At 44.5% G+C, this 26,154-nt stretch overlaps 1 protein-coding gene across 5 annotated transcripts in view; it reads right to left on the reverse strand.

Annotated features, from left to right (window-relative positions):
- Positions 1-26,154, reverse strand: part of ARID4B (AT-rich interaction domain 4B) — a 195,843-nt gene that overhangs the window by 121,974 nt on the left and 47,715 nt on the right. For all 5 annotated transcript variants that reach the window (XM_066382500.1, XM_066382490.1, XM_066382472.1 and 2 more), the window contains exon 3: positions 2,120-2,230. In XM_066382500.1, the coding sequence (XP_066238597.1) occupies positions 2,120-2,230 (111 nt within the window). The remainder of the gene's footprint in view (positions 1-2,119; positions 2,231-26,154) is intronic.

Consider the following 26,154-nt stretch of genomic DNA (forward strand, 5'->3'; position numbering starts at 1 on the left):
ACACTCACAGTACCCCAGGCATTTTTGTCTCATAAAAGCATTATGCCACTTTATTTAAAGTATGTGTGTAGGAAACTGTGCCATTCACTTAGACTAAGGATAGAGAGACTGTGTCTTAACACCAGATTGAGTTTCAATACCTTATATAGTGCTTAATACATAGTAAATACTCAACAAATGAAAACTGATGGTGAAAAAGTTTATCAATAAATTGTTGCAAAATTTACTAACTTTGGGCCCTGGCCGGTTGGCTCAGCGGTAGAGCGTCGGCCTGGCGTGCGGGGGACCCGGGTTCGATTCCCGGCCAGGGCACATAGGAGAAGCGCCCATTTACTTCTCCACCCCCCCTTCCTCTCTGTCTCTCTCTTCCCCTCCCGCAGCCGGGACTCCATTGGAGCAAAGATGGCCCGGGCGCTGGGGATGGCTCCTTGGCCTCTGCCCCAGGCGCTAGAGTGGCTCTGGTCGCGGCAGAGCGATGCCCCGGAAGGGCAGAGCATCGCCCCCTGGTGGGCGTGCCGGGTGGATCCCGGTCGGGCGCATGCGGGAGTCTGTCTGACTGTCTCTCCCTGTTTCCAGCTTCAGAAAAATACAAAAAAAAAAAAAAAAAATTTATTAACTTTGAATCATAAACAGATTTTGGAGCACCAGTGTATAAAGTTAGAACAGGAAATGCCACTACAAGGGCATTGTAGAGTACCAGCACACTCCAATCACAAAAGAGCTCACAGGCACCAAGCACGTGAAAATGACGGAAAGGTGGTGTCAAGACTAGCATCCTACAAATTTACAGCTGAATGCCCTATCTCCATGTTCTGAACTAGGGGGTATAAACTAGAATAATCCAGGAAGCTTTTTATTTTATTTATTTATTTAAATGGAACCACTTTATTTTATTTTTATTATTTTAGAGACAGAGAGTCAGAGAGAGGGATAGATAGGGACAGACAGACAGGAATGGAGAGAGATGAGAAGCATCAATCATTAGTTTTTCCTTGCGACACCTTAGTTGTTCATTGATTACTTTCTCATATGTGCCTTGACCGTGGGGCTACAGCAGACCAAGTAACCCCTTGCTCAAACCAGCGACCTTGGGTCCAAGCTGGTGAGCTTTTGCTCAAACCAGATGAGCCCGCGCTCAAGCTGGCAACCTCGGAGTCTCGAACCTGGGTCCTCTGCATCCCAGTCCAACGCTCTATTTACTGCGCCACCGCCTGGTCAGGCTCCAGGAAGCTTTTTAAATACACCCATGCATAAGGAAGGAACATGGGCATGAAAAAATCTCGAGAAGAGAATGATTCTCTCCACTGGCAGTACAGAACCTCTATGAACTGTTTACTGGTGATATTTAAAGCCATGCTTGATATGGTATCTACTAATCTGGATTATAAATCCCTTGAGGACAGAGATTAGGTCATCTTCCTATCCCTACCCTCCCCACTTAACAGTGTCCTACACAGTTTCCACTCAAAATAAATATCTACCTTCAACTATTTCATTTTCCCCATCTTTTTCAATATTGCTAATATATTAAAAAGTAAACAATTATATTTCTTTTTATGTATTATCTGAGATAAAACACAAGTATTTTAGAAAGATTTTTCAATAAAGGTAGAGGATAAGGAATCAACAACTAGATCTACCACAGTTCATAGTTATAAGACACCATCAACTATAAATCACACCTCAATTTAATAGTTAAAATGGAAAGATGGGTGTCAAAATTAATACTACGATGATTCCCATTCTGCCACTAATTTGCTATAGTGGCCCTGGAGAACTAAACTCACTAACCCTGTATGAGCCTCATTTTTCTTACAATAAAATAAAAGAACTAAACCACATGACTTCTAAGGTAATTTCCAGCTCTAAAAGGCTAACTATAATACAAATAATACCAAGTCTGTAGTAAAGTGGCATTCAAAATACCAAATGTACTCATCTAAACTCATTCCATCCGGAATATTTTAAAATCACAAATAATGCTTTTTTCTTCCCCAGGTATTTTTAAAACTATACCTCCAAGAAACTAAACATATTGCATAAAAAATTATTAAATATATTCACTAAAGTTTAAATATCAAACACTGAACACAAGTTTTAAAATTTATGTATACTGTACCTTGACTTTGACAAGTCTTTTTGTTGTCTTGATCTTGGCTTCACAAAAGGCTCCTCTGTATTTAGCACTAACATCAGTGCCCACTGTCAAATAGGGAGGCTCATCAATGGCCTAAAAATGCAAACAAATTAGATATAAACTCTCTAATTCTTTCTCTCAATCAGATTTCAGAATGGTAGGTCTAATCCTGTTATAGCTTGAGAAGTTGTAATAGTTGAATATGTATTTATTAACAAGAACGATCTAAAAAAAACTTAATAGGTAAAATATGTCTCATAAAATCTACTTAAATATACTAAGTGCACATCATATAAAATATAAAGGCATCTTTTCCTCTATATAAAATATATATTACCCATAATATGAATTAGCTTAATCACAAGTCTACACAATCACTGCCACCTTCTTCCATCCATCCATCATTCATTCAAATATATATTTACTATATGACCACAAGAAGGCAAATTCTTAAAGCTCAAAGTCAGAGAAAATTTCTTTTAACAGGCTCTATCACCCTGGCCGGTTAGCTCAGTGGTAGAGAGAGCATTGGCCCGGCGTGTGGAAGTCTCTGGTTGGATTCCTGGCCAGGGCACACAGCAGAAGCACTCATCTGCTTCTCCACCCTTCCCCCTCTCCTCGCTGTCTGTCTCTCTCTTCCCCTCCCGCAGCCAAGGCTCCATGGGAGCAGGGTTGGCCCGGGCACTGGGGATGGCTCTATGGCAGGGGTCCCCAAACTGCGACCCCCTGAGGCCATTTATCTGGCCCCCGCTGCACTTCTGGAAGGGGCACCTCTTTCATGGTGGTCAGTGAGAGGAGCATAGTTCCCATTGAAATACTGGTCAGTTTGTTGATTTAAATTTACTTGTTCTTTATTTTAAATATTGTATTTGTTCCAGTTTTGTTTTTTTACTTTAAAATAAGATATGTGCAGTGTGCATAGGGATTTGTTCATAGTTTTTTTTTTTATAGTACGGCCCTCCAACAGTCTGAGGGACAGTGAACTGGCCCCCTGGGTAAAAAGTTTGGGGACCCCTGCTCTATGGTCTCCTCCTCAGGTGCTAGAATGGCTCTGGTTGCAGCCGAGCATCGCCCCCTGGTGGATCCCGGTAGGGCGCATGTGGGAGTCTGTCTGCCCCCTCCCGCCCCCCACCCCCCCACCCCCACCCCCGCCTCTCTCTCTCTTGATGAGGCAGGGAATTGGCTCTATCTTCACAGGCATCCAAATTCTTAATTAGAATGGCATAAAAGAGGCAGAAGGAATTACAAGTATTCATACTACAAAATCTATCTGGGAAGACTCAAATAAAACTTAGCCAAAATGCCTCAAATGCTTTGGGGTATAGGTTCACAGTTTATTCATCCTTCTACATTAAATAATATTTTAAGTTTCCCCACTTGTGATTTAGTTTTTAATAGCCCTAATGTAGCTGCTCTAACTTTTTACAATCAGGTATATTTCTGCATTAGATCTAAATTTCTAAGGGGTTCTGCTTATATTAAGCAATTCCATAGCTAAAGAAAGATTATGTGAGTTTATTCCTAAGTTTTTTACAAGAAATACTAGTATCCCAAGAAGCTCCACCAAAAAGAAAAGAAGTTTGGAAAAGTTGGCTTATTGAATGAATTCCCACTCTGCCTCATCATTTGCCGATCTATTTGTCCAAAGAAGTTTTTTTTCCCCTATTAACATCTATTATCATCCTTAAATTCCATAAAATATAATGTAGAAAATACTGTTATACAGCAGTAAAACATGAAAATATCAAATTTCAGTTGGATCTTAAAATAAATTCACCCCTAACAGTTGTGGCTAACATCTTAGGGGAGAAAAAACCCCCCACTCATGTTATATAAACAAAAGTGCCCATAATTATATCAAATAATATTTTCATCTTTTTTTTTTTGAGTCTTTTTTTTTTTAAAGATTTTATTTATTCATTGGGGGGGTGGAGCAGAAAACATCAGCTCCCATATGTGCCTTGACCAGGCAAGCCCAGGGTGTCAAACTGGTGACCTCAGCGTTCAAGGCTGACGCTTTATCTACTGTGCCACCACAGGTCAGGCACCTTTTTTTTTTTTTTTTTTTTTTTTTTCCCTGAAGCTGGAAACGAGGAGAGACAGACAGATTCCCGCATGCGCCCAACCGGGATACACCCGGCACGCCCACCAGGGGATGATGCTCTGCCCACCAGGGGGCGATGCTCCGCCCCTCTGGGGCTCGCTCTGCCGCGACCAGAGCCACTCTAGCGCCTGGGGCAGAGGCCAAGGAGCCATCCCCAGCGCCCAGGCCATCTTTGCTCCAATGGAGCCTTGGCTGCGGGAGGGGAAGAGAGAGACAGAAAGGAAGGAGGGGGTGGGGGTGGAGAAGCAAATGGGCGCTTCTCCTATGTGCCCTGGCCGGGAATCGAACCCGGGTCCCCTGCACACCAGGCCGACGCTCTACCGCTGAGCCAACCGGCCAGGGCTAGGCACCTTTTTTAAAGGTGGAAAGCCATCACATAAACCAAGACAATGGCTCTACACGTAAAACTGTCAGGCCGACTTCCTTAACAGCCATTCTATGCCTTTCATGCAAAGAATAAAGAAACTCAAAACCTATCATATATATGATTTTAAAATCTATTTAGGAAAATGCCTATATTTCAATCCTTTAATGCCATAACAGAAGTGTCCTCTCAAAAAGATATTTTTCTATTATTTCTGCATTACTACTTTCATGAAGTTAATAATAAATGCTTTTCTACTTGACCTACCTGCCTCAGCCTTCCTAAAATATCACTTACCTTGGTGAAAATTTAATTAAAATCCAGAGAGGCTGGTGGCTTTATTTTAGCAGAGTATGAAAGAGACTCACAGCATTTCACCCAGAAATTTTAAGAAAAAATTTAAAAGATATGAAAAGCGCACATGGTGGGGCAATCTTCATGACTATGGGCTCATTAATGTCCACAATTTGCAACCTCTCCCATTAACAAATTTTGTACCTTATAAACTAGTAAAATTTTATTTTCATAGATAAATATTATAGTTAAAACAAATGAAAACTGATGTGAAACCACAAATTGTAAAATATAGATGAGAACAAAATATCAACCAAAAGTTGCACACCTGTGTCATCGACTCAGGAACAAATAAACTTTTAGATAAGTTTATTATAAAGAATTGTGAACAAAAAGTGAAATAAAATAGTAATATATTTAGACTACAAGTACACAGAAACCCATTTACATGTTCTTATTTATATTCCTATTACACACTGGCAACATTCCGACTACAGTATAGCAAACTATAAGTATGCTTTAAAATTATTTTCTTCATTTTATTGATTTTAGAGAGAGGGAATGGAGGGAGGGAGGGAGGGAGGGGGAAAGAGAGGGAGAGAGAGGGAGAGAGAGAGAGAGAGAGAGGAACATCAATCTATTCCTGTATGTGCCCTGACCAGCAATTGAACAGGCAACCTCTGTGCTTCAGGACAATATTAACCAACTGAGCAATCTGGCCAGGCTATAAGTATGCTTACAAAGCAGATTTATCCAACTCGAATTTGAAAGGGGATTTTCCCCCTCTGAAACAAACCCGTCCCAAATCCTTACAAACATAAGAGTCCATGTTGAGAGAAATGAGCAGTAATTACCTCAAATATTGCAGGGGGGTAGTATAAATTAGTATTTTGGAGAGTAATATTTTCCTTCTTCCTGTTTCCAAAAAAAAGCTTTTTTTTTCTTTTTTTTTTTTTTTTTTAAAAAAAGGGTTCCTTTTTTGTTTAATTATTTGCAATTGGCATGTATCCTTTGCTTTTTAAAATGCCTTTCAAGGGCCTGACCAGGCAGTGGCACAGTGGATAGAGCGTTGGACTAGGATGTGGAAGGACCCAGGTTCGAGACCCCGAGGTCGCCAGCTTGAGCGCGGGCTCATCTGGCTTGAGCAAAAGCTCACCAGCTTGGACCCAGGGTCGCTGGCTCCAGCAAGGGTTACTCAGTCTGCTGAAGGCTCACGGTCAAGGCACATATGAGAAAGCAATCAGTGAACAACTAAGAAGTCGCAACGCGCAACGAAAAACTAATGATTGATGCTTCTCATCTGTCTCCATTCCTGTCTGTCTGTCCCTGTCTATCCCTCTGACTCTCTGTCTCTGTAAAAAAAATAAAAAATAAAAAAATAAATAAAATGCCTTTTAAAAAAAAAATTATTATTTTTTTTGTATTTTTTTTTTCTGAAGCTGGAAACAGGGGTTGGGGGGGAGGCAGTCAGACAGACTCCCGCATGCGCCTGACCGGGATCCACCTGGCATGCCCACCAGGGGGCGATGCTCTACCCATCTGGGGCGTCACTCTGTTGCGAACAGAGCTATTCTAGCGCCTGAGGCAGAGGCCATGGAGCCATCCTCAGCGCCCAGGCCATCTTTGCTCCAACGGAGCCTCGGCTGCGGGAGGGGAAGAGAGAGACAAAGAGGAAGGAGAGGGGGAGGGGTGGAGAAGCAGATGGGCGCTTCTCCTGTGTGCCCTGGCCGGGTATCGAACCCGGGACTCCTGCACGCCAGGCCTATGCTCTACCACTGAGCCAACCGGCCAGGGCCAATAAAATGCCTTTTAAGGAACATTTTGAACATATACATAAGAAGATAGAACTATATATTTTTTTTAGAGTGACAGAGACAGGAAGGGAGAGAGATGAGAAGCATCAACTCGTAGTAGTGTCACTTGAGTTGTTCACTGATTCTCATACATGCCTTGGGCAGGGGGGCGCAAGCCGAGCCAGTGACCCCTTGCTCAAGCCAGTGACCATGGGGTTCAAGCCAGAGACCTTTGGATTTTGAAACGGGACCTCAGTATATCAGGTGGAAGCTCTATTCACTGTGCCACCACCAGTCAAGCAGAACTACTGAGGTATTAATAAATCCCCATTTACTCATCATCTGATTCCCACAATAATTAATTGAGATAAATTTCTGTCTTATCTGTATGCCTATCCATTCCTTCAAAACAAACAAAACCTCACTATTTTAAAGGGCACCTCAGACCATTATATCTTATATTACTTCATCAGAACAAAAAACGTATAATCTGTAGCAACTGAGATTATGGGTCATTCTGAATTTTCTTACTAATCCTTTTCAGTATTCTCCAATGTATTTGGAATGACTATATTAATGAGTCAGTATACTATAGTAATTAAGAGCACAGGCCCTTGGCCTGGCATGAGGTGGCACAGTGGATAAAGCATTGACCTGGAATGCTAAGGTCACTGGTTTGAAACCCTGGGTCAAGGCACATATGGAAGTTGTTGCTTCCTGCTTCTCCTGCCTTCTCTCTCTCTTTCTCTCTCTATCCTATCTAAAATGAATAAATAAAATTTAAAAACTTTTTTAAAAAAAGCACAGGCTCTTGAATTAGATGTTTTGGTTCAAATCTACCACCTAGTAGGTAGGTGACCTTGGCCTAGGACCTACCTCTGTGCCTCAGGATATAATAATAGTGATCTCACAAGAATAAGGATTAAAATTTTATGTTAAAAGAGTAGGGCCCAGCATATAGTGTAAAAAAAAGGTCAATTACTATTACTTAGAATCTAGGGCAGTAGTTCTCAAACTTTTTGAAGTCGGGGCACATTTAAAATCCTACAAATAATTGTAGGCATGCTATATACAAATTTCTGAGAAATATGTTATAATAATTAAAGAATTATTAAAGAAAAATATAAGGTCTAAGCATGCTTTTATGGTAATTAAACAAAAAAATGACAAAATTAAATTTATTCTGACATTAAAAAACATTTTTATGTTTTACATTTTTTGAGTTATGCTTTTGAGAATTTGTAAAGAGGGGTTAAAAAATAAAAAAGTTATCTTCTTATATATATATATATATATATATAGAGAGAGAGAGAGAGAGAGAGATACATTCTTAGTAAGATTAAGAAATTTGGCAGGTCCTCCTGCGAATGTGTTAACTTTTTTCATTCTTATGTTTATGAGAAACATGAACCTGATGTGTCCTGGCGATTTCTTCAATGTTTGGGCATATATTTGAAAGGCAAACTCTCATTTCCTCATCAATACATTGAAGAATTCCTCTGTTTTTACTCTTAATTGTGTTGAGGGTAGAAAATCCTAATTCACATAAATAGGATGTTGAAAATTATACTAAAATGTTCAAAGCTTTTTTAGATATTGCCACATATTCTTCTTTTATAGAAATCCAAAAGGCTTCAAGAGACAATTCCTTATGTTTATTTATTTATTTATTTAAATTAAAAAAAATTTTTAATCTACTCCCACACCCCTTTTATTTTATTATTATTATTATTTTTTTTCTATTTTTCTGAAGTTGGAAACGGGGAGGCAGTCAGACAGACTCCCGCATGCGCCCGACTGGGATCCAACTGGCAAGCCCACCAGGGGGTGATGCTCTGCCCATCCAGGGCGTTGCTCTGTTGCAACCAGAGCCACTCTAGCACCTGAGGCAGAGGCCATAGAGCCATCCCCAGCACCCAGGCCAACTCCGCTCCAATGGAACCTTGGCTGCGGGAGGGGAAGAGAGAGACAGAGAGGAAGGAGAGGGGTAGGGGTGGAGAAGCAAATGGGCGCCTCTCTTGTGTGCCCTGGCAGGGAATCAAACCCAGGACTCCTGCAAGCCAGGCCGACGCTCTACCACTGAGCCAACCGGCCAGGGCCCCAAAAGGCTTCAAGAGACAATTCCTTATTTTAATCATCAATCCAAAACTCCCACCATACATATCATCTTAACTTCACAACAAACAAAGGATAGAAGAAACTTGCCTCCAGTCTTTCCAGGGAACATGGGGTAGTGTAAACAATACAGCACCACAGCTTAACAGCCTTTTGCAACCTAATCAGGCAAGTGAGGTGGGGGGTTGGGCAGACTGTCAAGCTTACAGCCAATTCCCCACACCTCTGCCCCCCCCAAATCTAATCCCCCCCGGCGCACACTTTGAGAACCACTGATCTAGGGGGGTACTGGGAGTTAAAAAAAAATGTTTAGCCCTGGCCGGCTGGCTCAGTGGTAGAGCGTCAGCCTGGCGTGCGGGGGACCCGGGTTCGATTCCCGGCCAGGGCACATAGGAGAAGCGCCCATTTGCTTCTCCACCCCCTCCCCCTCTTTCCTCTCTGTCTCTCTCTTCCCCTCCCGCAGCCAAGGCTCCATTGGAGCAAAGATGGCCCGGGCGCTGGGGATGGCTCCTTGGCCTCTGCCCCAGGCGCTAGAGTGGCTCTGGTCGCTGCAGAGCGACGCCCCAGAGGGGCAGAGCATCGCCCCCTGGTGGGCAGAGCATCATCCCCTGGTGGGCGTGCCGGGTGGATCCCGGTCGGGCGCATGCGGGAGTCTGTCTGACTGTCTCTCCCCGTTTCCAGCTTCAGAAAAATACAAAAAAAAAAGAAAAAAAAATGTTTAAGTCTTTAACAAAAAGAGATCCTGCATAAACAGCAGATGTCAGTATAACTGTGTTACAAATAAGGGGTGTTTACCTATTATCCCTCTCATTTGAATTCAGAAATAATCATGTTATATTATAGCAAGAGGTTAAGTGCTGGTGGCAATGCTCCTTAAGGAAGTGTACCACAACCTTTTAGAGTGGCAGAAAGACAACCAAGACTATATATCTATCCTGAAGCTACTGTGCTTAGTTACAATGGGGAGACACACAAAGAAGAGCAAGCTGATTAACTAAGGGTCTCCTGACCAACACCCACCCTGCCAGGTATCCATGTATACAACCAAAAACAAAACAAGAAACCTCTTACTTTATCTTTTTGCTCTGCTTCTCTGATTTTATTCAATAATATAAACCATCTCAGAAGCTAAAATAAAATGTTTTATGTAGCACCTCTATGCCAAAAGGAAATTAAACTACTAATTACCATCCCTTTGTTTAGCAAACAGAGCAGTTTTCCAGTTGTCAAGGAAACAGCTACCTCACAGTTATCAGCATTGCTTAAACAATTCTTTTTTTCTTCAATCTACCAAATGCCCTCACTGGCACCTAAAAACCCTTGAATTCCATGGGAACACTAAAAAGCATAAGCGATTTTAAAATAAGCTGTTGGTGAATCGAAAAAGCCAAAATGCCAGGGAAACATGTAATAAGTGCCCAATGAATCAACAATAACCTCTATTGCCCTGGGTTGCAATACATCAATAAATACATGAAATGTTTTAGGAAAAGAGCTGAATTTATTCTCCAAATGGCTGACTAATGTTAACATCTCCTAGGAAGTATTCAGTTATTCAAGATCTATTTTTTAGCCTGACCAGGCTGTGGCGCGGTGAATAGAGAGCGTCGGGCTGGGATGCAGAGGACCCAGGTTCGAGATCCCGAGGTCGCCAGCTTGAGCGCGGGCTCATCAGGTTTGAGCAAAGCTCACCAGCTTGGACCCAAGGTCACTGGCTCGAGCAAGGGGTTACTCGTCTGCTGAAGGTCCACGGTCAAGGCACATATGAGAAAGCAATCAATGAACAACTAATATGTCGCAACGAAAAACTGATGATTGATGCTTCTCATCTCTCTCTATTCCTGTCTGTCCCTATCTATCCCTCTCTCTGTCTCTGGTAAAAAAAAAAAAAAAGATCTATTTTTTAAAAAGCAAAATATGCTAGATGACATTGAAGATAGTGTCTTAAAAAGAGTAAGCGTTCACACTGATTACTAGGCAGTGCCCATACAGTCAGGAAAATGAGAAAACAAAAGTACTAAATTTGATGCTAAAATCTCCAGTAAATAAATGTACTTAAACACAAATCTATAAAGACAACCTTTTTGTATATGACAATTTCAAAGAGTAGCATTAAAACCATAATTCCTATAGATGAATGAATGAAAAATACTGACACCTATATACCAAAGAGTGTGTCATTTAAAAACAGGGCTACCTAAGCCCTGTCTAGGTAGCTCAGTTGGTTAGAACTACCAATACACCAAGGTTGCGAGTTTGACTCCAATCAGGACACATACAAGAATCAACCAATGAATGTATAAATAAGTAGAACAAATTTATGTTTCTCTCTAAAAATCAATGAATAAAATTAAAAAAATAAAAACTAAACTTAAAATGCAAAAATTTTTAGGACATACAAAAAAAGAAAAGATTGAGGCAATAAACTATATAATCTAATTTTCCTCTTTTTCTTTTCATGAGTTACCAAGGGTAGTAAGGGGTAGGGCTGGGGAGGTACAGGAGGTAAGGGGACAGATAATGAGTATACACAGCATTGAAAAGTTTAGGGGACCCACATGAAACATAGTCCCTGTGGTGGAGGGCATGATGGAAGTTGAATAGAGACAAAGAAATGTACAGCATGATTGGAAGATTTGTCACATTGACCAAATAAGTAAACTGACAAAGTGAAGACACTGAGGCCTGACTAGTGGTTGCATAGTGTTAAGCCTCTATACGGAACTCTGAGGCTGCCAATTCGAAACTCTAAGGTCGCTGGCTAGGGTTGGCTGCTCAGCTTGAGCACAAGGTCGCTGGTTTGAGTAAGGGGACGTTAACTCAGCTTGAGCTGGAGGTCCTATCCCCAGTCAAGGCACATCTAAGAAGAAATCAATGCATAATTCAAGTGAAGCAACTATGAGTTGATACTTCTCACTCTCTTTTCCTCCCTCTATCTCCCTTCCTATCTCTTTCTCTCTAAAAGACACTAAGAACGGTGAGGCCATGTTTCTCACTGACAAAGACATTTACAATAACGGGGAAAAGCTATAAAAATTGTCTAATGTGCCTGACCTGTGGTGGCGCAGTGGATAAAGCGTCGACCTGGAAATGCTGAGGTCGCCGGTTCGAAACCCTGGGCTTGCCTGGTCAAGGCACATATGGGAGTTGATGCTTCCAGCTCCTCCCCCCTTCTCTCTCTCTCTGTCTCTCCTCTCTCTCTCTGTCTCTCCCTCTCCTCTCTAAAATAAATAAAAAATTTAAAAAGTCTAATGTATTGGACTGAAGTTAGAAATATGAATTCATGGCTAATAATATACAGGATGGGGCAAAAGTAGGCTTATAGTTGAGTACATAAAACACAGTTTATTATTCTTAATTAATTAATGTATTATTTTCCATACAAACAACTATAAACCTACTTTTGGCCCACTATGTATATACATATATACACAGAAAAATAAACATCTAGTAAGAGATATATATATATGTGTACCTGCATATATATTTCTGTGTGTGTGTGTGAGTGTGTATACACATCCGTATATTTTCCTAACTCTGTCCACCAACAAGACCTGAGAGCAACTGACAGCCCAGGAACAAAAAGCACAGCAATGGCCTGTATCTTGATTTCTAAAACCCATCCTACACTGAAAGGAACCAGTCTTTGGAGAAATGGCCAATTTCAAAGTTGGGCAGGGAAAGTGCAAGAAGAATCTAAAACACTTTGCATCAGAAAGTAAGGAAATGCTCAATGAATGATGGTGACATTTCAAAGAGACCTGAAGCCATTTTGAAGGGACTCCTAATGGCCAAATGGGGAAAATGTTGAGCATCAGAATACATATTGGGCCTGACCAGGTGGTGGCGCAGTGGACAGAGCATCAGACTGGGATGCAGAGGACCCAGGTTCGAGACCCCGAGGTCACCAGCTTGAGCGTGGGCTCATCTGGTTTAAGCAAAGCTCACCAGCGACCCAAGGACGCTGGCTCGAGCAAGGGGTTACTTCATCTGCTGAAGGCCCGCGGTCAAGGCACATATGAGAAAGCAATCAGTGAACAACTAAGGTGTCGCAATGCACAACGAAAAACTAATAATTGATGCTTCTCATCTCTCCGTTCCTGTCTGTCTGTCCCTGTCTATCCCTCTCTCTGTCTATGTAAAAAAAAAAAAAAAAAAAAAAGATACTGGTTGTCCTATTATCCATTTAGGGATGTGTAAGGTGGTCAGCAATGGGGGGAGGTCACGTGAGGAACCCAGACCCAGGAACTTTGGCTAGAACCGCCCACACTCATGAGCGCCAAAAGAAACTTCCCAGGAGTCCCTTGGAAAAGAGCAACTCTGTCAGCCAGTGAGATTTTGCTACATCATATTAGCTCGACCACCCTAGAAGACCCCTTTAAATTTGCCCCACATGGTCTCTCTGTGCAATTTTCCTGACCTCCATCTCCTGGGCCAGTGAATCTCATCCAAGAAGTGCTGTATCCAATAAAGCTTTTGCTTATCCATACTTAGTGGCTACGCCCCTTCCTTCTTCCTCGGTGGGGAAAAATATCTTACATTTGGTGCCGAAACCCGGGAGGAGTCAGAAGTCCTCAAGGACCGCTCCTCTCCTCTTCCCCTCAGAGAAAGAACCAGGACCTCCAACTTTCCACCCATTTTGGCGCACGGTATGGTAAGTTCCCCACATCCAGCCTCCCCTCAGTTCTTGCCTAGACTCCCTGTCCGAAATCGCAGCTGCGTCAGGGACCTCTTTCCATTCGGAGTGCGTGTGTGCCCATGGAGACATCCCGAGCACATCCACTTCCCCTATCTGTCCGGCAGCCAGACCTTGAGTTGCAGGACGCTAATACTAATATCTGACCACTCCAAGAACTGAGGGTGACCATGGGGGCAAAGGGGTCCAAACCTGACTCTAAAACACCCCTGGGTGCCTTATCCTGAATCTCTCAAACATTGATCCTTCCCTAAAAAAGGAGAAACTAATCTTCTTCTGCAGCATAGCCTGACCACAATACCCACTGAATAATTAGACCAGCTGGCCTGAGGAAGGGAGTTTCGATTTTAACACCCTTACAGAATTACGAAACTATTGCCAAGAAACTGGGAAATGGTTGGAAATCCCTTACATTCACAGGGCTTCTGACATATGTGCTCTCATCCTAATCTCTGTGCCGGCTGCTCTACAACGCAGGTCCTCTTGGCCAGAGAAACCTCAGCTAAACCCTCCGCTCCAGATCTCTCCTCCTTGGCCGACTCCCCTGAGGAACTCTCTTCCCCTCCTGCATGACTCCCTCGACTCCCTTGGTCCCATAGGACTCCTCCCCCCTCTTCACTAGATCATGTTTCTCCACCTGCAAATGCTGATCTCTCTCTCTCCTCCCATTAGCGCTCACACCTGATCCCACTCCAGGCCACAACAGGGAGCCAACCTCCTATGCCCTTTCCGTGAGGTGGCCGGAGCAGAAGGAGTTGTTCCAGTTCATGTGCCTTTCTCCCTCTCTGATCTGTCTGCAATCAAAAAGTGTTTGGGCTCCTACTCTTCTAATCCTACCAACTATACCAAGGAATTCCATATCTCACTCAGGCATATGACCTCACTTGGCATGATCTCTATATTATTATGTCTTCTACCCTTACCCTGACAAACGGGACTGAATCTGGACGGCGGCGCGAGGTCATGCAGATAAATAAGGTCCACACCTCAAACACTCAAATGCCAGTGGGCCCAGAGGCGGTCCCTGACACGGACCCAAACTGGAATTACCAGATGGAACAAACAGGTAGGAGACGACGAGACCAAATGATTGAATGCCTCATAGATGGCATGCAGGATGAAGCACAAAAGGTAGTTATCTATGACAAATTAAGGAAAATTACTCAAGTACCTGAGGAAAATCCGGCTCTCTTCTTAAATCGCCTCACTGACGCTATGGACCTCCATACTCGTTTAGACCCTACTTCCAGTGCTGGGGCCACTGTATTAGCCACCCACTTTATTTCCCAATTGGCCCCGGACATTTGGAGGAAACTTTAAAGGCGGAAGAGGGCCCCCAAACCCCTATCTGAGACCTGATGAACATGGCATTTAAGGTTTTTAATAGTCGAGAGGAACAGGCTGAGGCTGATCACCGGGCCCGCATGCAGCAGAAGGTAACTCTTCAAACCCAGGCTCTTGTGGCAGCCCTGAGGCCGGCAGAGCAACAGGGGCAAGGCACAGGAGGTGCTCGACCCAAGTCTGCGCCGCAAAGAAGAGCCCCACCAGGAGCTTGCTTTAAGTGTGGCAAGGAGGGTCACTGGTGTCGGCAGTGCCGCTGCCCGAGGCCGCCCACTAAACCGTGTCCTAATTGCAAGGAGCCTGGTCACTGGCGGAGCAATTGTCCCTTTTGGGCAGCAGGCTCATTCTCTACATGGAGGACAAGCCACTCAGATGGGAGGCCAAGCTAGCCAGATGGGCCCATCGTTCGAACTCCTAGGCCTCATAGACAGCTGATGCAGCCCGGGCTCGGAGACCCCCATCACTCTATCTGAGCCACGGGTGATGCTACAGGTAGCGGGTAAGTCCATCTCATTTCTTGTGGACACAGGGGCTATCTTCTCTGTTTTGCCATCACACTCTGGACATCTAGTTCTCTCACAAATCTCAGTTATAGGAGTGGATGGGACCCCTTCTTTTCCTCTTCACACACCACTCCTGACATGCAGTTTAGAAGGAATCCCCTTTTCGCACTCGTTCTTAGTTATGCCATTGTGCCCTGTACCCCTTCTGGGTCGGGATATTCTACAAAGTCTCTGAGCCACTATCCAGCTGTCAACATCTTCCCACTTACTTCTACCACTCCTGACTGAAGGCTCTCTCACTACCACAGATCACCCTAACCTGATCATACCCCCTATTCCACCGGACGTTATCAACCCTCAAGTTTGGGACACTTCTACCCCTGTGGTAGCAACCCATCACTCACCTGTACACATCCACTTAAAGAATCCCTCCCAGTTCCCATCTAGACCCCAATTCCCTATTTCAGTAAGTCACCAAAAGGGCCTTACACCAATAATTACCCACGCAGGCTTACTCATCCCCACAGACTCTCCCTGCAATATCCCCATCCTTCCTGTTCGAAAACCTCAGAGCTTATCGCCTTGTACAAGACTTACACCTAATCAATGAGGCGGTAGTTCCCCTCAATCCAGGAGTCCCTAATCCCTACACATTACTATCACACATTCCCTCAGACACCACTCACTTCACAGTCCTAGACCTCAAGGATGCCTTCTTTACCATTCCTCTACATCCTGACTCTCACTTTCTGTTTGCCTTTACTTGGACTGACCCAGACATGAATGCAGCCCAGCAGCTTAGGTGGACTGTCTTACCCCAGGGGTTCAGAGACAGCCCACACCTGTTTGGACAGGCACTGGCTCGGGATTTAGCTACATGCAATCTCGAGACTAGTACTCTCTTACAATATGTAGATGACCTACTCCTCTGCAGCCCCTCTCTGCCTGTCTCAAGAAGACACACAGCCATCCTTCTTAACTTCCTTGCCATGAAGGGATATCGTGTCTCCCCTACTAAGGCTCAACTTCACTCTCAGTCTGTAGTCTATCTGGGCATCGCCTTAATCCCCACCACCCGAGGTCTCACCCTAGATCGAACTCAGACCCTCCGCAGTCTCCAACCACCTACCACCGCTGATCAAATTCTTTCTTTCCTCAGTCTAATAGGCTTCTTTTGACACTGGATTCCCAATTTTGCTCTCTTAGCCAAACCCCTCTACGAGGCTGCAAAAGAGACTCCCGTGGGACCTCTCACATCCCCCAACACCGTCAAAAGGGCTTTCTCGACGCTTCGAGACGCCCTCATCTCCTCTCCCCCTCTCATTTTACCTGACTCCAGGTGCCCCTTCCACCTTTTCACTGATGAAAAGCACGGTAATGCTGTTGGCGTGTTAACTCAACCTGTGGGGCCTACATACCTTCCCATAGCATACCTCTCTACACAACTGGACAGCACCGTCGAAGGCTGGCTGCCCTGCCTCCGGGCACAGCAGCTAACTCACCAAGAAGGCTACTAAGCTCATCCTTTCCCAACCCATCACTGTCTTCTCCTCCCACAGGCTCACTGACCTCCTTTCACACAAATCTCCTTCTCTGTTAAGTCCTTCCCGCCTACAAGAATTTCACCTCCTGTTCATCAAAAACCCTTCAGTCACTCTTTTGCCCTCTTCCCAACTCAACCCAGCCACTCTACTGCCAGCTTCAATGATACTTCCAGAACCCACCCACTCTTGTATGGAACTAATAGATTTCCTCAACAGACCTTGAGATGGATTATCGGATTCTCCTTCAAAAGATCCAGATCTAATACTCTTTGTAGATGGGAGCTCTGTACAGGGACCCTACGGACGACAGGTGGCCTACGTAGTGGTCACCACCTCCTCCATCCTAGAAGCCCAACAGCTGCCAGAGGGCACCACCTCCCAAAAAGCAGAGCTGACTGCCCTCATACGGGCACTCACTCTGGCCCAGGGAAAACGCGTAACTATATATATTGGCTCTAAATATGCATTTCTATCACCCATAGCCACTCTGCCCTCTGGAAGGAAAGGGGCTTCCTCACTACCAAGGGCTCCCCCATAATCAATGCTACCCTCATTTCTAAACTTTTGCAGGCATTACAGCTTCCCGCTGAGGTGGCTGTGGTACATTGTAGGGGCCATCAAACCTCTCAGGACCCGGTGGCCTTGGGAAATGCTCAGGCTGACACGGCGGCTTGAAACCTCACCACGGGGACCTCTCCCACTCCTCTCATGTTTCTCTACCTCCTTGAAACCTTCCTACACTCCTGAGGAAGAACAGACCCTCCTTAGAAAGGGTGGAGACGTGTGCAACCAGGGATGGATATTTCTCAGAGATAGAATTGCCTTACCAAAAGGACAGGCTGAAACTCTCCTTTCTGATATCCACTGTTCCTTACAATAGGGCCAAAAGCTCTCTATCGGTTCTTGCAATCACTCTTTTTCTTCCCAGGCCTACAGCAAACTATTGAAAAGGTACACACAGCATGTACTATCTGATCCAAAGCCTCTACAAAAGGGGGACTCCGTCCCCGCTTCCCTACTCATCAGCTGAGGGGCACTAACCGGGCCAAGGTTGGGGAATTGACTTCACTCACATGCCCCCTCACAAATAACTCCGTTATCTCCTAACTTTTGTTGATACCTTTTCAGGGTGGATAGAAGCCTTTCCCAATCCTCAAGAGATGGCAGACACCGATGCCTCCATTCTCGTTGAACATATCATCCTGCAATTTGGACTGCCGACTACCATCCAGTCAGACAACGGCCCGGCCTTCACTGCCCAAATAGTCCAGCAGGTTGCCACCTCTCTCAACATCACCTAGAAGCTCCACATACCCTATCACCCTCAATCGTTGGGTAAGGTGGAAAGGGCCCATGGCATCCTGAAGGGTCAGCTAACCAAACTTTCCATCAAGACCAGGCTCTCCTGGCCAAACCTCCTCCCCCTGGCACTCACCAGAATCAGGGCAACCCCGCGAAACCCCACTGGACTCAGCCCCTTTGAGCTGGTTTATGGTAGACCATTCCTAATCAATCACAACTTACCTGTCAACCCCCTCCTCTTGCCACCTACCTCCCCTTTCTCTTTACTCTGCCATCTTCTCAGGGAACACGCAGACTGGACCCTTCCTCCCATAGGGGGTCCAGATGAAACACACTCAATGGCCCCCCTCCAACCAGGAGACCAAGTTCTTCTGAGGGAGCTCCAGCCTGGCTCCCTGCAGCCCAGGTGGATGGAACCCCATACGGTTATACTAAGTATTACCCCATAGGGTAATACTCCTACTGCAGCTAAACTCCTAGGGCAAACACCTTGGTATCATGTCTCTCGCCTCAAGCTTGCTCCCATATAGGATTGCTGGCAGTCAGAACCACTGGGCCCTACTCGTCTTCAGCTCACCAAAAGGTTGGGCCCTGCAGACCCTCCTGTTGCTCCTGTCCCTCCCACCAAGAACCTGCGGCCAGAGTGAGCTGAAGCAGGGAGCAATGCTGTTCAGTAAGACTGGCCTGATAAAAGAAGCTTCAATCTCAACCGTCAGTGAGAAAAATTAAGCAAGAATCTCTCAGCCCTGACCGGTTGGCTCAGTGGTAGAGCGTTGACCTGGTGTGCAGGAGTCCTGGGTTCGATTCCCGGCCAGGGCACACAGGAGAAGCGCCCATCTGCTTCTCCACCCCTCCCCCTCTCCTTCCTCTCTCTCTCTCTCTCTTCCCCTCCCACAGCCGAGGCCCCATTGGAGCAAAGTTGGCCCGGGTACTGAGGATGGCTCTGTGGCCTCTGCCTCAGGCGCTAGAATGGCTCTGGTTGCAACAGAGCAAAGGCCCAGATGGGCAGAGCATCGCCCTCCTGGTGGGCATGCTGGGAGGATCCCGGTCGGGCACATGTGGGAGTCTGTCTGACTGCATCCCCGTTTCCAACCTCAGAAAAATACAAAAAAAAAAAAAAAAAGAAAGAAAGAAAGAAAAATAAATAAATGCAGAGAAGGGAAAGCTCTTCTTTACAGAAAAATGTTAATAAATGTAGCAGAAATAATGGAAATAAAGAATCATCTTTTGGCAACCATCATAAAGGTGACTGATTCAGAGTTGTCAATAGGTGCTAAATCTATGAGGGGAGGTTTGATGAAGAACAAGATGTTGGCATAATCCTGGAATATCACTCAATTGTCAGTAGTGAAATACTCTGATACAATAAGAACAAAAGAGTGTATTTCTGCAGTATACCTGCAAAAAATGACTTTGATAATAAGGAAAATTAAACAGATTCGGGTTTTAGTTATTCTACAGAATGTAAGATCTATACCTTAAAACTCTGAAAGACATGAAATATAGAAACACTGGAAAAAAATTTTAGATTGAAATAGTTTGAAGAGTCATGGTAATCTAATGCAACCTGAACTCCTAGATATAGAAGGCATCAGAAAAGGGGGAAAAAAGGAAACATTATTAGGGCAGTTGGTGAAATTAGGATGGTAGTGTTATACCAATGCAGACTTCCTGATTTAGAAGGTCGAATGCAGGATAGGGTGAAGAGTGTTCTTTCTGTTAGGAATTATACACTGGGGAATTTAGGGGTGACAGGCCACCATGTCTCCAGCATATCAAAAAGTTTTAAGATAGCCTGACCAGGCAGTGGCACAGTGGATAGAGCATCGACTTGGGATGCTGAGGACCCAGCTTGGAAAGCCCAGGGTCACTGGCTTGAGCACAGGCTCACCTGACTTGAGCACGAGCTCACTAGCTTCAGCGTGGGTTGCTGGTATGAGCGTGGGATCATAGACATGATCACATGGTCGCTGGCTTGAGCCCAAAGGTCACTGGCTTAAGTCCAAGGTTGCTGGCTTGGGGTCACTGGTTAAGTTGAAGCGCTCCATCCCGTTAAGGCATGTATGAGAAAGCAATCAATGAAGAACTGAAGTGTTGCAATGATGAGCTGATGCTTCTCATTTCTCTGTCTGTCCCTCTATCTCCCTCTCTCACCCTCCCCTCTCTCCTTCTCTCTCTCTCAAAAAGTTTAATGATACACATACACAGATTTTATGAATTCTTTACACTATAAATTAGAAATTTATGTATTCTCTATACTATTAATTTGACATTATTTGAAAATAAAAATTTTAATCTACTATATATTTATTGGCTATTTGTATATCTTTTCTTATGAACTGCTGATTTATGTTCTTTACCTATATTCCTGAGTTACTAATTTTTTTTAATAGATTGTAGAAGTTCTTGTACATAAAAAATCAACCATTTCCGGCCCTGGCCGGTTGGTTCAGTGGTAGAGTGTCAGCCTGGCGTGCAGAAGTCCCGGGTTCGATTCCCGGCCAGGACACACAGGAGAGGCGCCCATCTGCTTCTCTACTCCTCCCCCTCCCCTTCCTCTCTGTCTCTCTCTTTCCCTCCCGCAGCCAAGGCTCCATTGGAGCAAAGATGGCCCGGGCGCTGGGGATGGCTCCTTGGCCTCTGCCCCAGGCGCTGGAGTGGATCTGGTCGCAACAGAGCGACGCCCCCGGAGGGGCAGAGCGCCGCCCCCTGGTGGGCAGAGTGTCGCCCCCTGGTGGGCGTGCCGGGTGGATCCCGGTCGGGCACATGCGGGAGTCTGTCTGACTGTCTCTCCCCGTTTCCAGCTTCAGAAAAATACAAAAAAAAAAAAATCAACCATTTCCTCTAATAAAAAATCTTCTCTGGACTCTATATTTCTTAACATTCCTCCTAAAATTTAAGTTACTCTAAGGGATTCAGACCCACTACATATTAACCAGAGAGATGCTTGTGTATTCACAGATATTAACAGAGGGCATATGCATTTTCCTACAAGTTTAAATGACCTAAAATAGACATTAACTAGAATGTTCATCATCAGCAAAGAGGTATGGGAGAAATACACTGGGGAGCACACTAATTATCTATTGTATTTTTCTTATTATTTTTAAAAATTCATTTTAGCCAGAGAAGAAGGGAAAGGGGGAGGGAGGGAGCATCAAGTTGTTCCTGTATGTGCCCTCACTGGGAATCAAATTGGCAACCTTTGCACTTTGGGCCAATGCTCTAACAAATAGAGCTATATGGCCAGGGCAAAAGTTTAGCCACCAAGATATTCCTTTTTTTTTAAAATTGATTTTTAGAGATAGGTGAGGGGAAATGGAGAGAGAATGAGAAGGGAGAAACAGGAAGCATCAACGCATAGTAGTTGCTTCTTATATGTGCCTTGACCAGGCAAGCCCATGGTTTCAAACCAGTGACCTCAGTGTTAAAGGTTGACATTTTATCCACTGCACCACCACAGGTCAGGCAAATTAAGTATTGTGTTTAAGACACTGTTCTGTGTGTTTTTTAAAAAGCAAGGGCATACCTGATCAGTGGATAATGCATGAGACTGGGACGTGGAGGACCCAGGTTCTAAACCCCAAGGTCCCCTGGCTTGAGCGTGGGCTCATTGTGCTTGAGCATGGGATCACAGACACGACCTCATGGTGGCCAGCTTGAGCAAGGGGTTACTCACTCTGCTGTAGCCCAACCACCCAATCAAGGTGCATATGAGAAAGCAGTCAATGAACAACTAAGGTGCTGCAATGAATAATTGATGCTTCTCCTCTCTCTCCCTTCCTATCTGTCCCTCTCTCTCTGACACACACACACACACACACACACACACACACACACACACAAGCAAGGGCGCTTTCCTCATATAATACAAAAATATCCAATTTATTTTGCCCTCCGAAAAGGTTAACCTTATTTGTAATGTTGATAATTGAGTCAAAACTTTATTCAAATGTAACTCAGTCTGTTTTAAGGTAACATCACTCTCTGTATACACCATGCTTATTTATAATATTTAAACATTAATTTCTGGAAATTAGGCCCTGGCTGGTTGGCTCAGGGGATAGAGTGTTGGCCTTACATGTGAACGTCCCGGGTTTGATTCCCATTCGGGGCACATAAGAAAAGTTATCATCTGCTTCTCTTTCCCTCCCTCCTCTCCCCCTTCTCGCTCTCTTCCCCTCTTGCAACCAGTGGCTTGATCAGTTCGAGTGTCTACCTCAAGCGGTAAGGATAGCTTAGCTGATTCAAGGATTGGCCCCAGATGAAGCTGCTGGGTGGATCCCGGTCCGGGAGCAAGCAGGAGTCTGTCTCACTATCTTCTCTCCTCTTAAAACATAAAAAACGTTACAAGATTCGAAAATTAGAGAATCCTAGTGGTGCAGCCAGTACAAAAGTCATAATATAAAGATAAACCATAAACTCACATTGTTAAGGCTTCATCTCTCTAGGAATGTTAGTAATATCCTGAACCAAACAAGTTAGACAATAGTCAAGTCCTACTAAATGACTTAAATAAGTAATTTAAGGTAAAGTGACTTATATTTCAAAAGCATCTTCTGCTGGGAGGTAGCTTATATTAAGCAAAAATAAGAGCTCTGAAATCAGAGTAGCGACAATACAAGATAAACAGTGATATTAAAGAGGGTGAGACTTTTTAATGCCATATTTTCTTGTATGTGTATTTTAGGTATTTTTCTGTTTTGTTGTTGTTGTTGTTGTATTTTCCTCCCTCTGATCACCATCTCAGCATCGTTCAAGTTTTTAATGGTGGCACCAAATGGCTTTTACTTGATGATTCCTACCATATCACAACACACTAAATGGAGATTCTATTTGTTGTTGGGAATACCTATTCATTTAGCACTAAGAGAAATAATTTCAGGATAGGTGTAGAGATACATATTTAGGCAAAAACTCTATCTCCTGAGTCTTCATTTGCACCTAGTCTTAATGCTAGATCACAACAGTGGTCTTCTCAGTCATCAGGAATTACTGTTACATCGGAACCCAATATCCTATAGTTCCTCCCCCCACATCTGAAGAACTGAGCATGTCCCTTTCCTCACTGCATAGTTATTTAAGTAAATATACATCAAGTATCATTAGTGAAGACAGGAAGGAAGGGTCAAACAATATACAGGGATAAATAACAGGACCTCTAGGGCAGTGGTCCCCAACCTTTTTTGGACCACGGACAAGTTTAATGTCAGAAAATATTTTCACAGACTGGCCTTTAGGGTGGGATGGATAAATGTATCACGTGACCAAGACAAGCGTCAAGAGTGAGTCTTAGACGGATACAACAGAGGGAATCTGGTCATTTTAAAAAATAAAACATCGTTCAGACTTAAATATAAATAAAACGGAAATAATGTAAGTTATTTATTCTTTCTCTGCGGACCAGTACCAAATGGCCCACGGACCAGTACCGATCCACGGCCCGGGGATTGGGGACCACTGCTCTAGGGTACTCCATTTTGCCTTCTTTCAATGGGCTATGAGAACCAGAAAGACACAATTTCAAGGCATTCTAATAGGATAACTTAGATTGTTCATCAGACCTGGATATTTAAAAAGACATACCAATCAGTCCTGGCCAGATAGCTTGGAGTGTCAGAGCATCGTCCCGAGGCACAAAAGGTGCCAGTTCAATCCCCGGTGAGGACAATACAGGAATAGCTCCACAATGTTTCTCTCTTTCTCTCTCTCCCCACTTCTTCTCATGTTGAAATCAATAAATAAATAAAAAAATTTTAAGGCCCTGGCCGGTTGGCTCAGTGGTAGAGCGTCGGCCTGGCGTACAGAAGCCCCGGGTTCGATTCCCGGCCAGGGCACACAGGAGAAGCGCCCATCTGCTTCTCCACCCCTCCCCCTCTCCTTCCTCTCTGTCTCTCTCTTCCCCTCCAGCAGCCGAGGCTCCATTGGAGCAAAGATGGCCCGGGCGCTGGGGATGGCTCCTTGGCCTCTGCCCTAGGCGCTGGAGTGGCTCTGGTGGTGACAGTGCGATGCCCTGGATGGGCAGAGCATCACCCCCTGGTGGGCGTGCCTGGTGGATCCTGGTCGGGTGCATGCGGGAGTCTGTCTGACTGTCTCTCCCCATTTCCAGCTTCATAAAAATACAAAAAAAAAATAAAAAATACATTTTAATTATACCAATCAAGGTAAAACGTTGTTTATCCACTGTGGGATCCCAATGTATCAGAATATTTTCAGATATTTCAGAGTTCTGAGAAGACCATGCCCACCTTGCCACCAGATAAACTCTGCCTCCCTGGGGTTATCTGACACTATTGAAGTCATGAAAAAAATTTCAATGGCATCGCCCTCCATAGGCATTCCTAGCTGGAAAGAAAAGCCAATAAAGTCCTTAAATTCTGCTTGCTAATCCAGTTTTCCCAAGAAAATGTTGAAGACAGAATCCACTGAACTGTGATTACCAAGGTATGATGGTAAATTCCAAGTGGTGTGGGGAAAATTCACTAAGCACACAAAATATGAAATTTTATTTATCTTAAAAACGGATAAGTGGCCCTGGCTGGTTGGCTCAGCGGTAGAGCGTCAGCCTAGCGTGCGGAGGACCCGGGTTCGGTTCCCAGCCAGGGCATACAGGAGAAGCGCCCATTTGCTTCTCCACCCCTCCGTCGCACCTTCCTCTCTGTCTCTCTCTTCCCCTCCCGCAGCCAAGGCTCCATTGGAGCAAAGATGGCCCGGGCGCTGGGGATGGCTCTGTGGCCTCTGCCTCAGGCGCTAGAGTGGCTCTGGTCGCAACATGGCGACGCCCAGGATGGGCAGAGCATCGCCCCCTGGGGGGCAGAGCGTCGCCCCATGGTGGGCGTGCTGGGTGGATCCCGGTCGGGCGCATGCGGGAGTCTGTCTGACTGTCTCTCCCTGTTTCCAGCTTCAGAAAAATGCAAGAAAACAAAAAAAAAACAAAAAAAAAAACCCCGGATAAGTAAGCTCTTCTAACTAATATCTTTTAAGTTGATCTGCATGAGCCATGTGTCACATGAACACATACTTCCTGAGGGAAAAGTGGCAGTTGCAAAATACACAGGGGTTAGACAGTGTCTATTTATTTATTTATTTATTCATTCATTCATTCATTCATTTTAAATAAATTTTTATTTATTCATTTTTAGAGAAGACAGCGAAAGAGAGAGAGAGAGAGAGACAGAGACAGAGAGAAATATAGAAGGGGGGAGGAGCAGGAAGCATCAACTCCCATATGTGCCTTGACTGGTCAAGCCCAGAGTTTTGAACCGGCAACCTCAGTGTTCCAGGTTGATGCTTTATCCACTGTGCCACCACAGGTCAGGCTATTTATTTATTTTAAGGTGAGAGGAAAGGAGATAGTGAGGAAGACTCCCGCATTCTCTCCCACTGGGATCCACCCATCAACCCCATCTCAGGCCGATGCTTGAGTACCAAGCTATTTTTAGTGCCTGAAGCCAATGCTTGGACAAATTGAGCTAACCTCAGACAGATCCCAGGGCCACACTCAAACCAATACAGCCAGTGGCTGCAGGAAAGGCAGAAGGAGAGAAGGGGAAGTGGGAGGGGAAGAGAAACAGATGGTCCCTTTTTACTGTGTGTTCTCACCTAGAATTAAACCCCGGATGTCCATACGTCCGGCCAACACTCTATCCACTGAGCAACTGACAAGGGCCAGATAGTGTCTTTTAACTATTTACCCATAGCATACTGTTAGGTAGGTATGCACATATAGTTAAAGTTCACAGATTTACATTATTCTTGTTACATACTTTGTGTAGCTGATATCACAAACTAGAAAAGAGGTACTCAGAAGTATGTTCCCAGGACCAACAGCATCAGCATCACCTAAGAACTTGTTAGAAATGCACATTCTCAGGCCATGATCCAGACATCCTGAATTAGATAAAAACTCTGGGGGGAGAGAATCAGCTATCTAGGTTTTAACAAGCCTTCTAGGGAACTCT

Source organism: Saccopteryx leptura, chromosome 1 (genome assembly GCF_036850995.1).
Source record: "Saccopteryx leptura isolate mSacLep1 chromosome 1, mSacLep1_pri_phased_curated, whole genome shotgun sequence".
Lineage (NCBI taxonomy): Eukaryota > Metazoa > Chordata > Mammalia > Chiroptera > Emballonuridae > Saccopteryx > Saccopteryx leptura.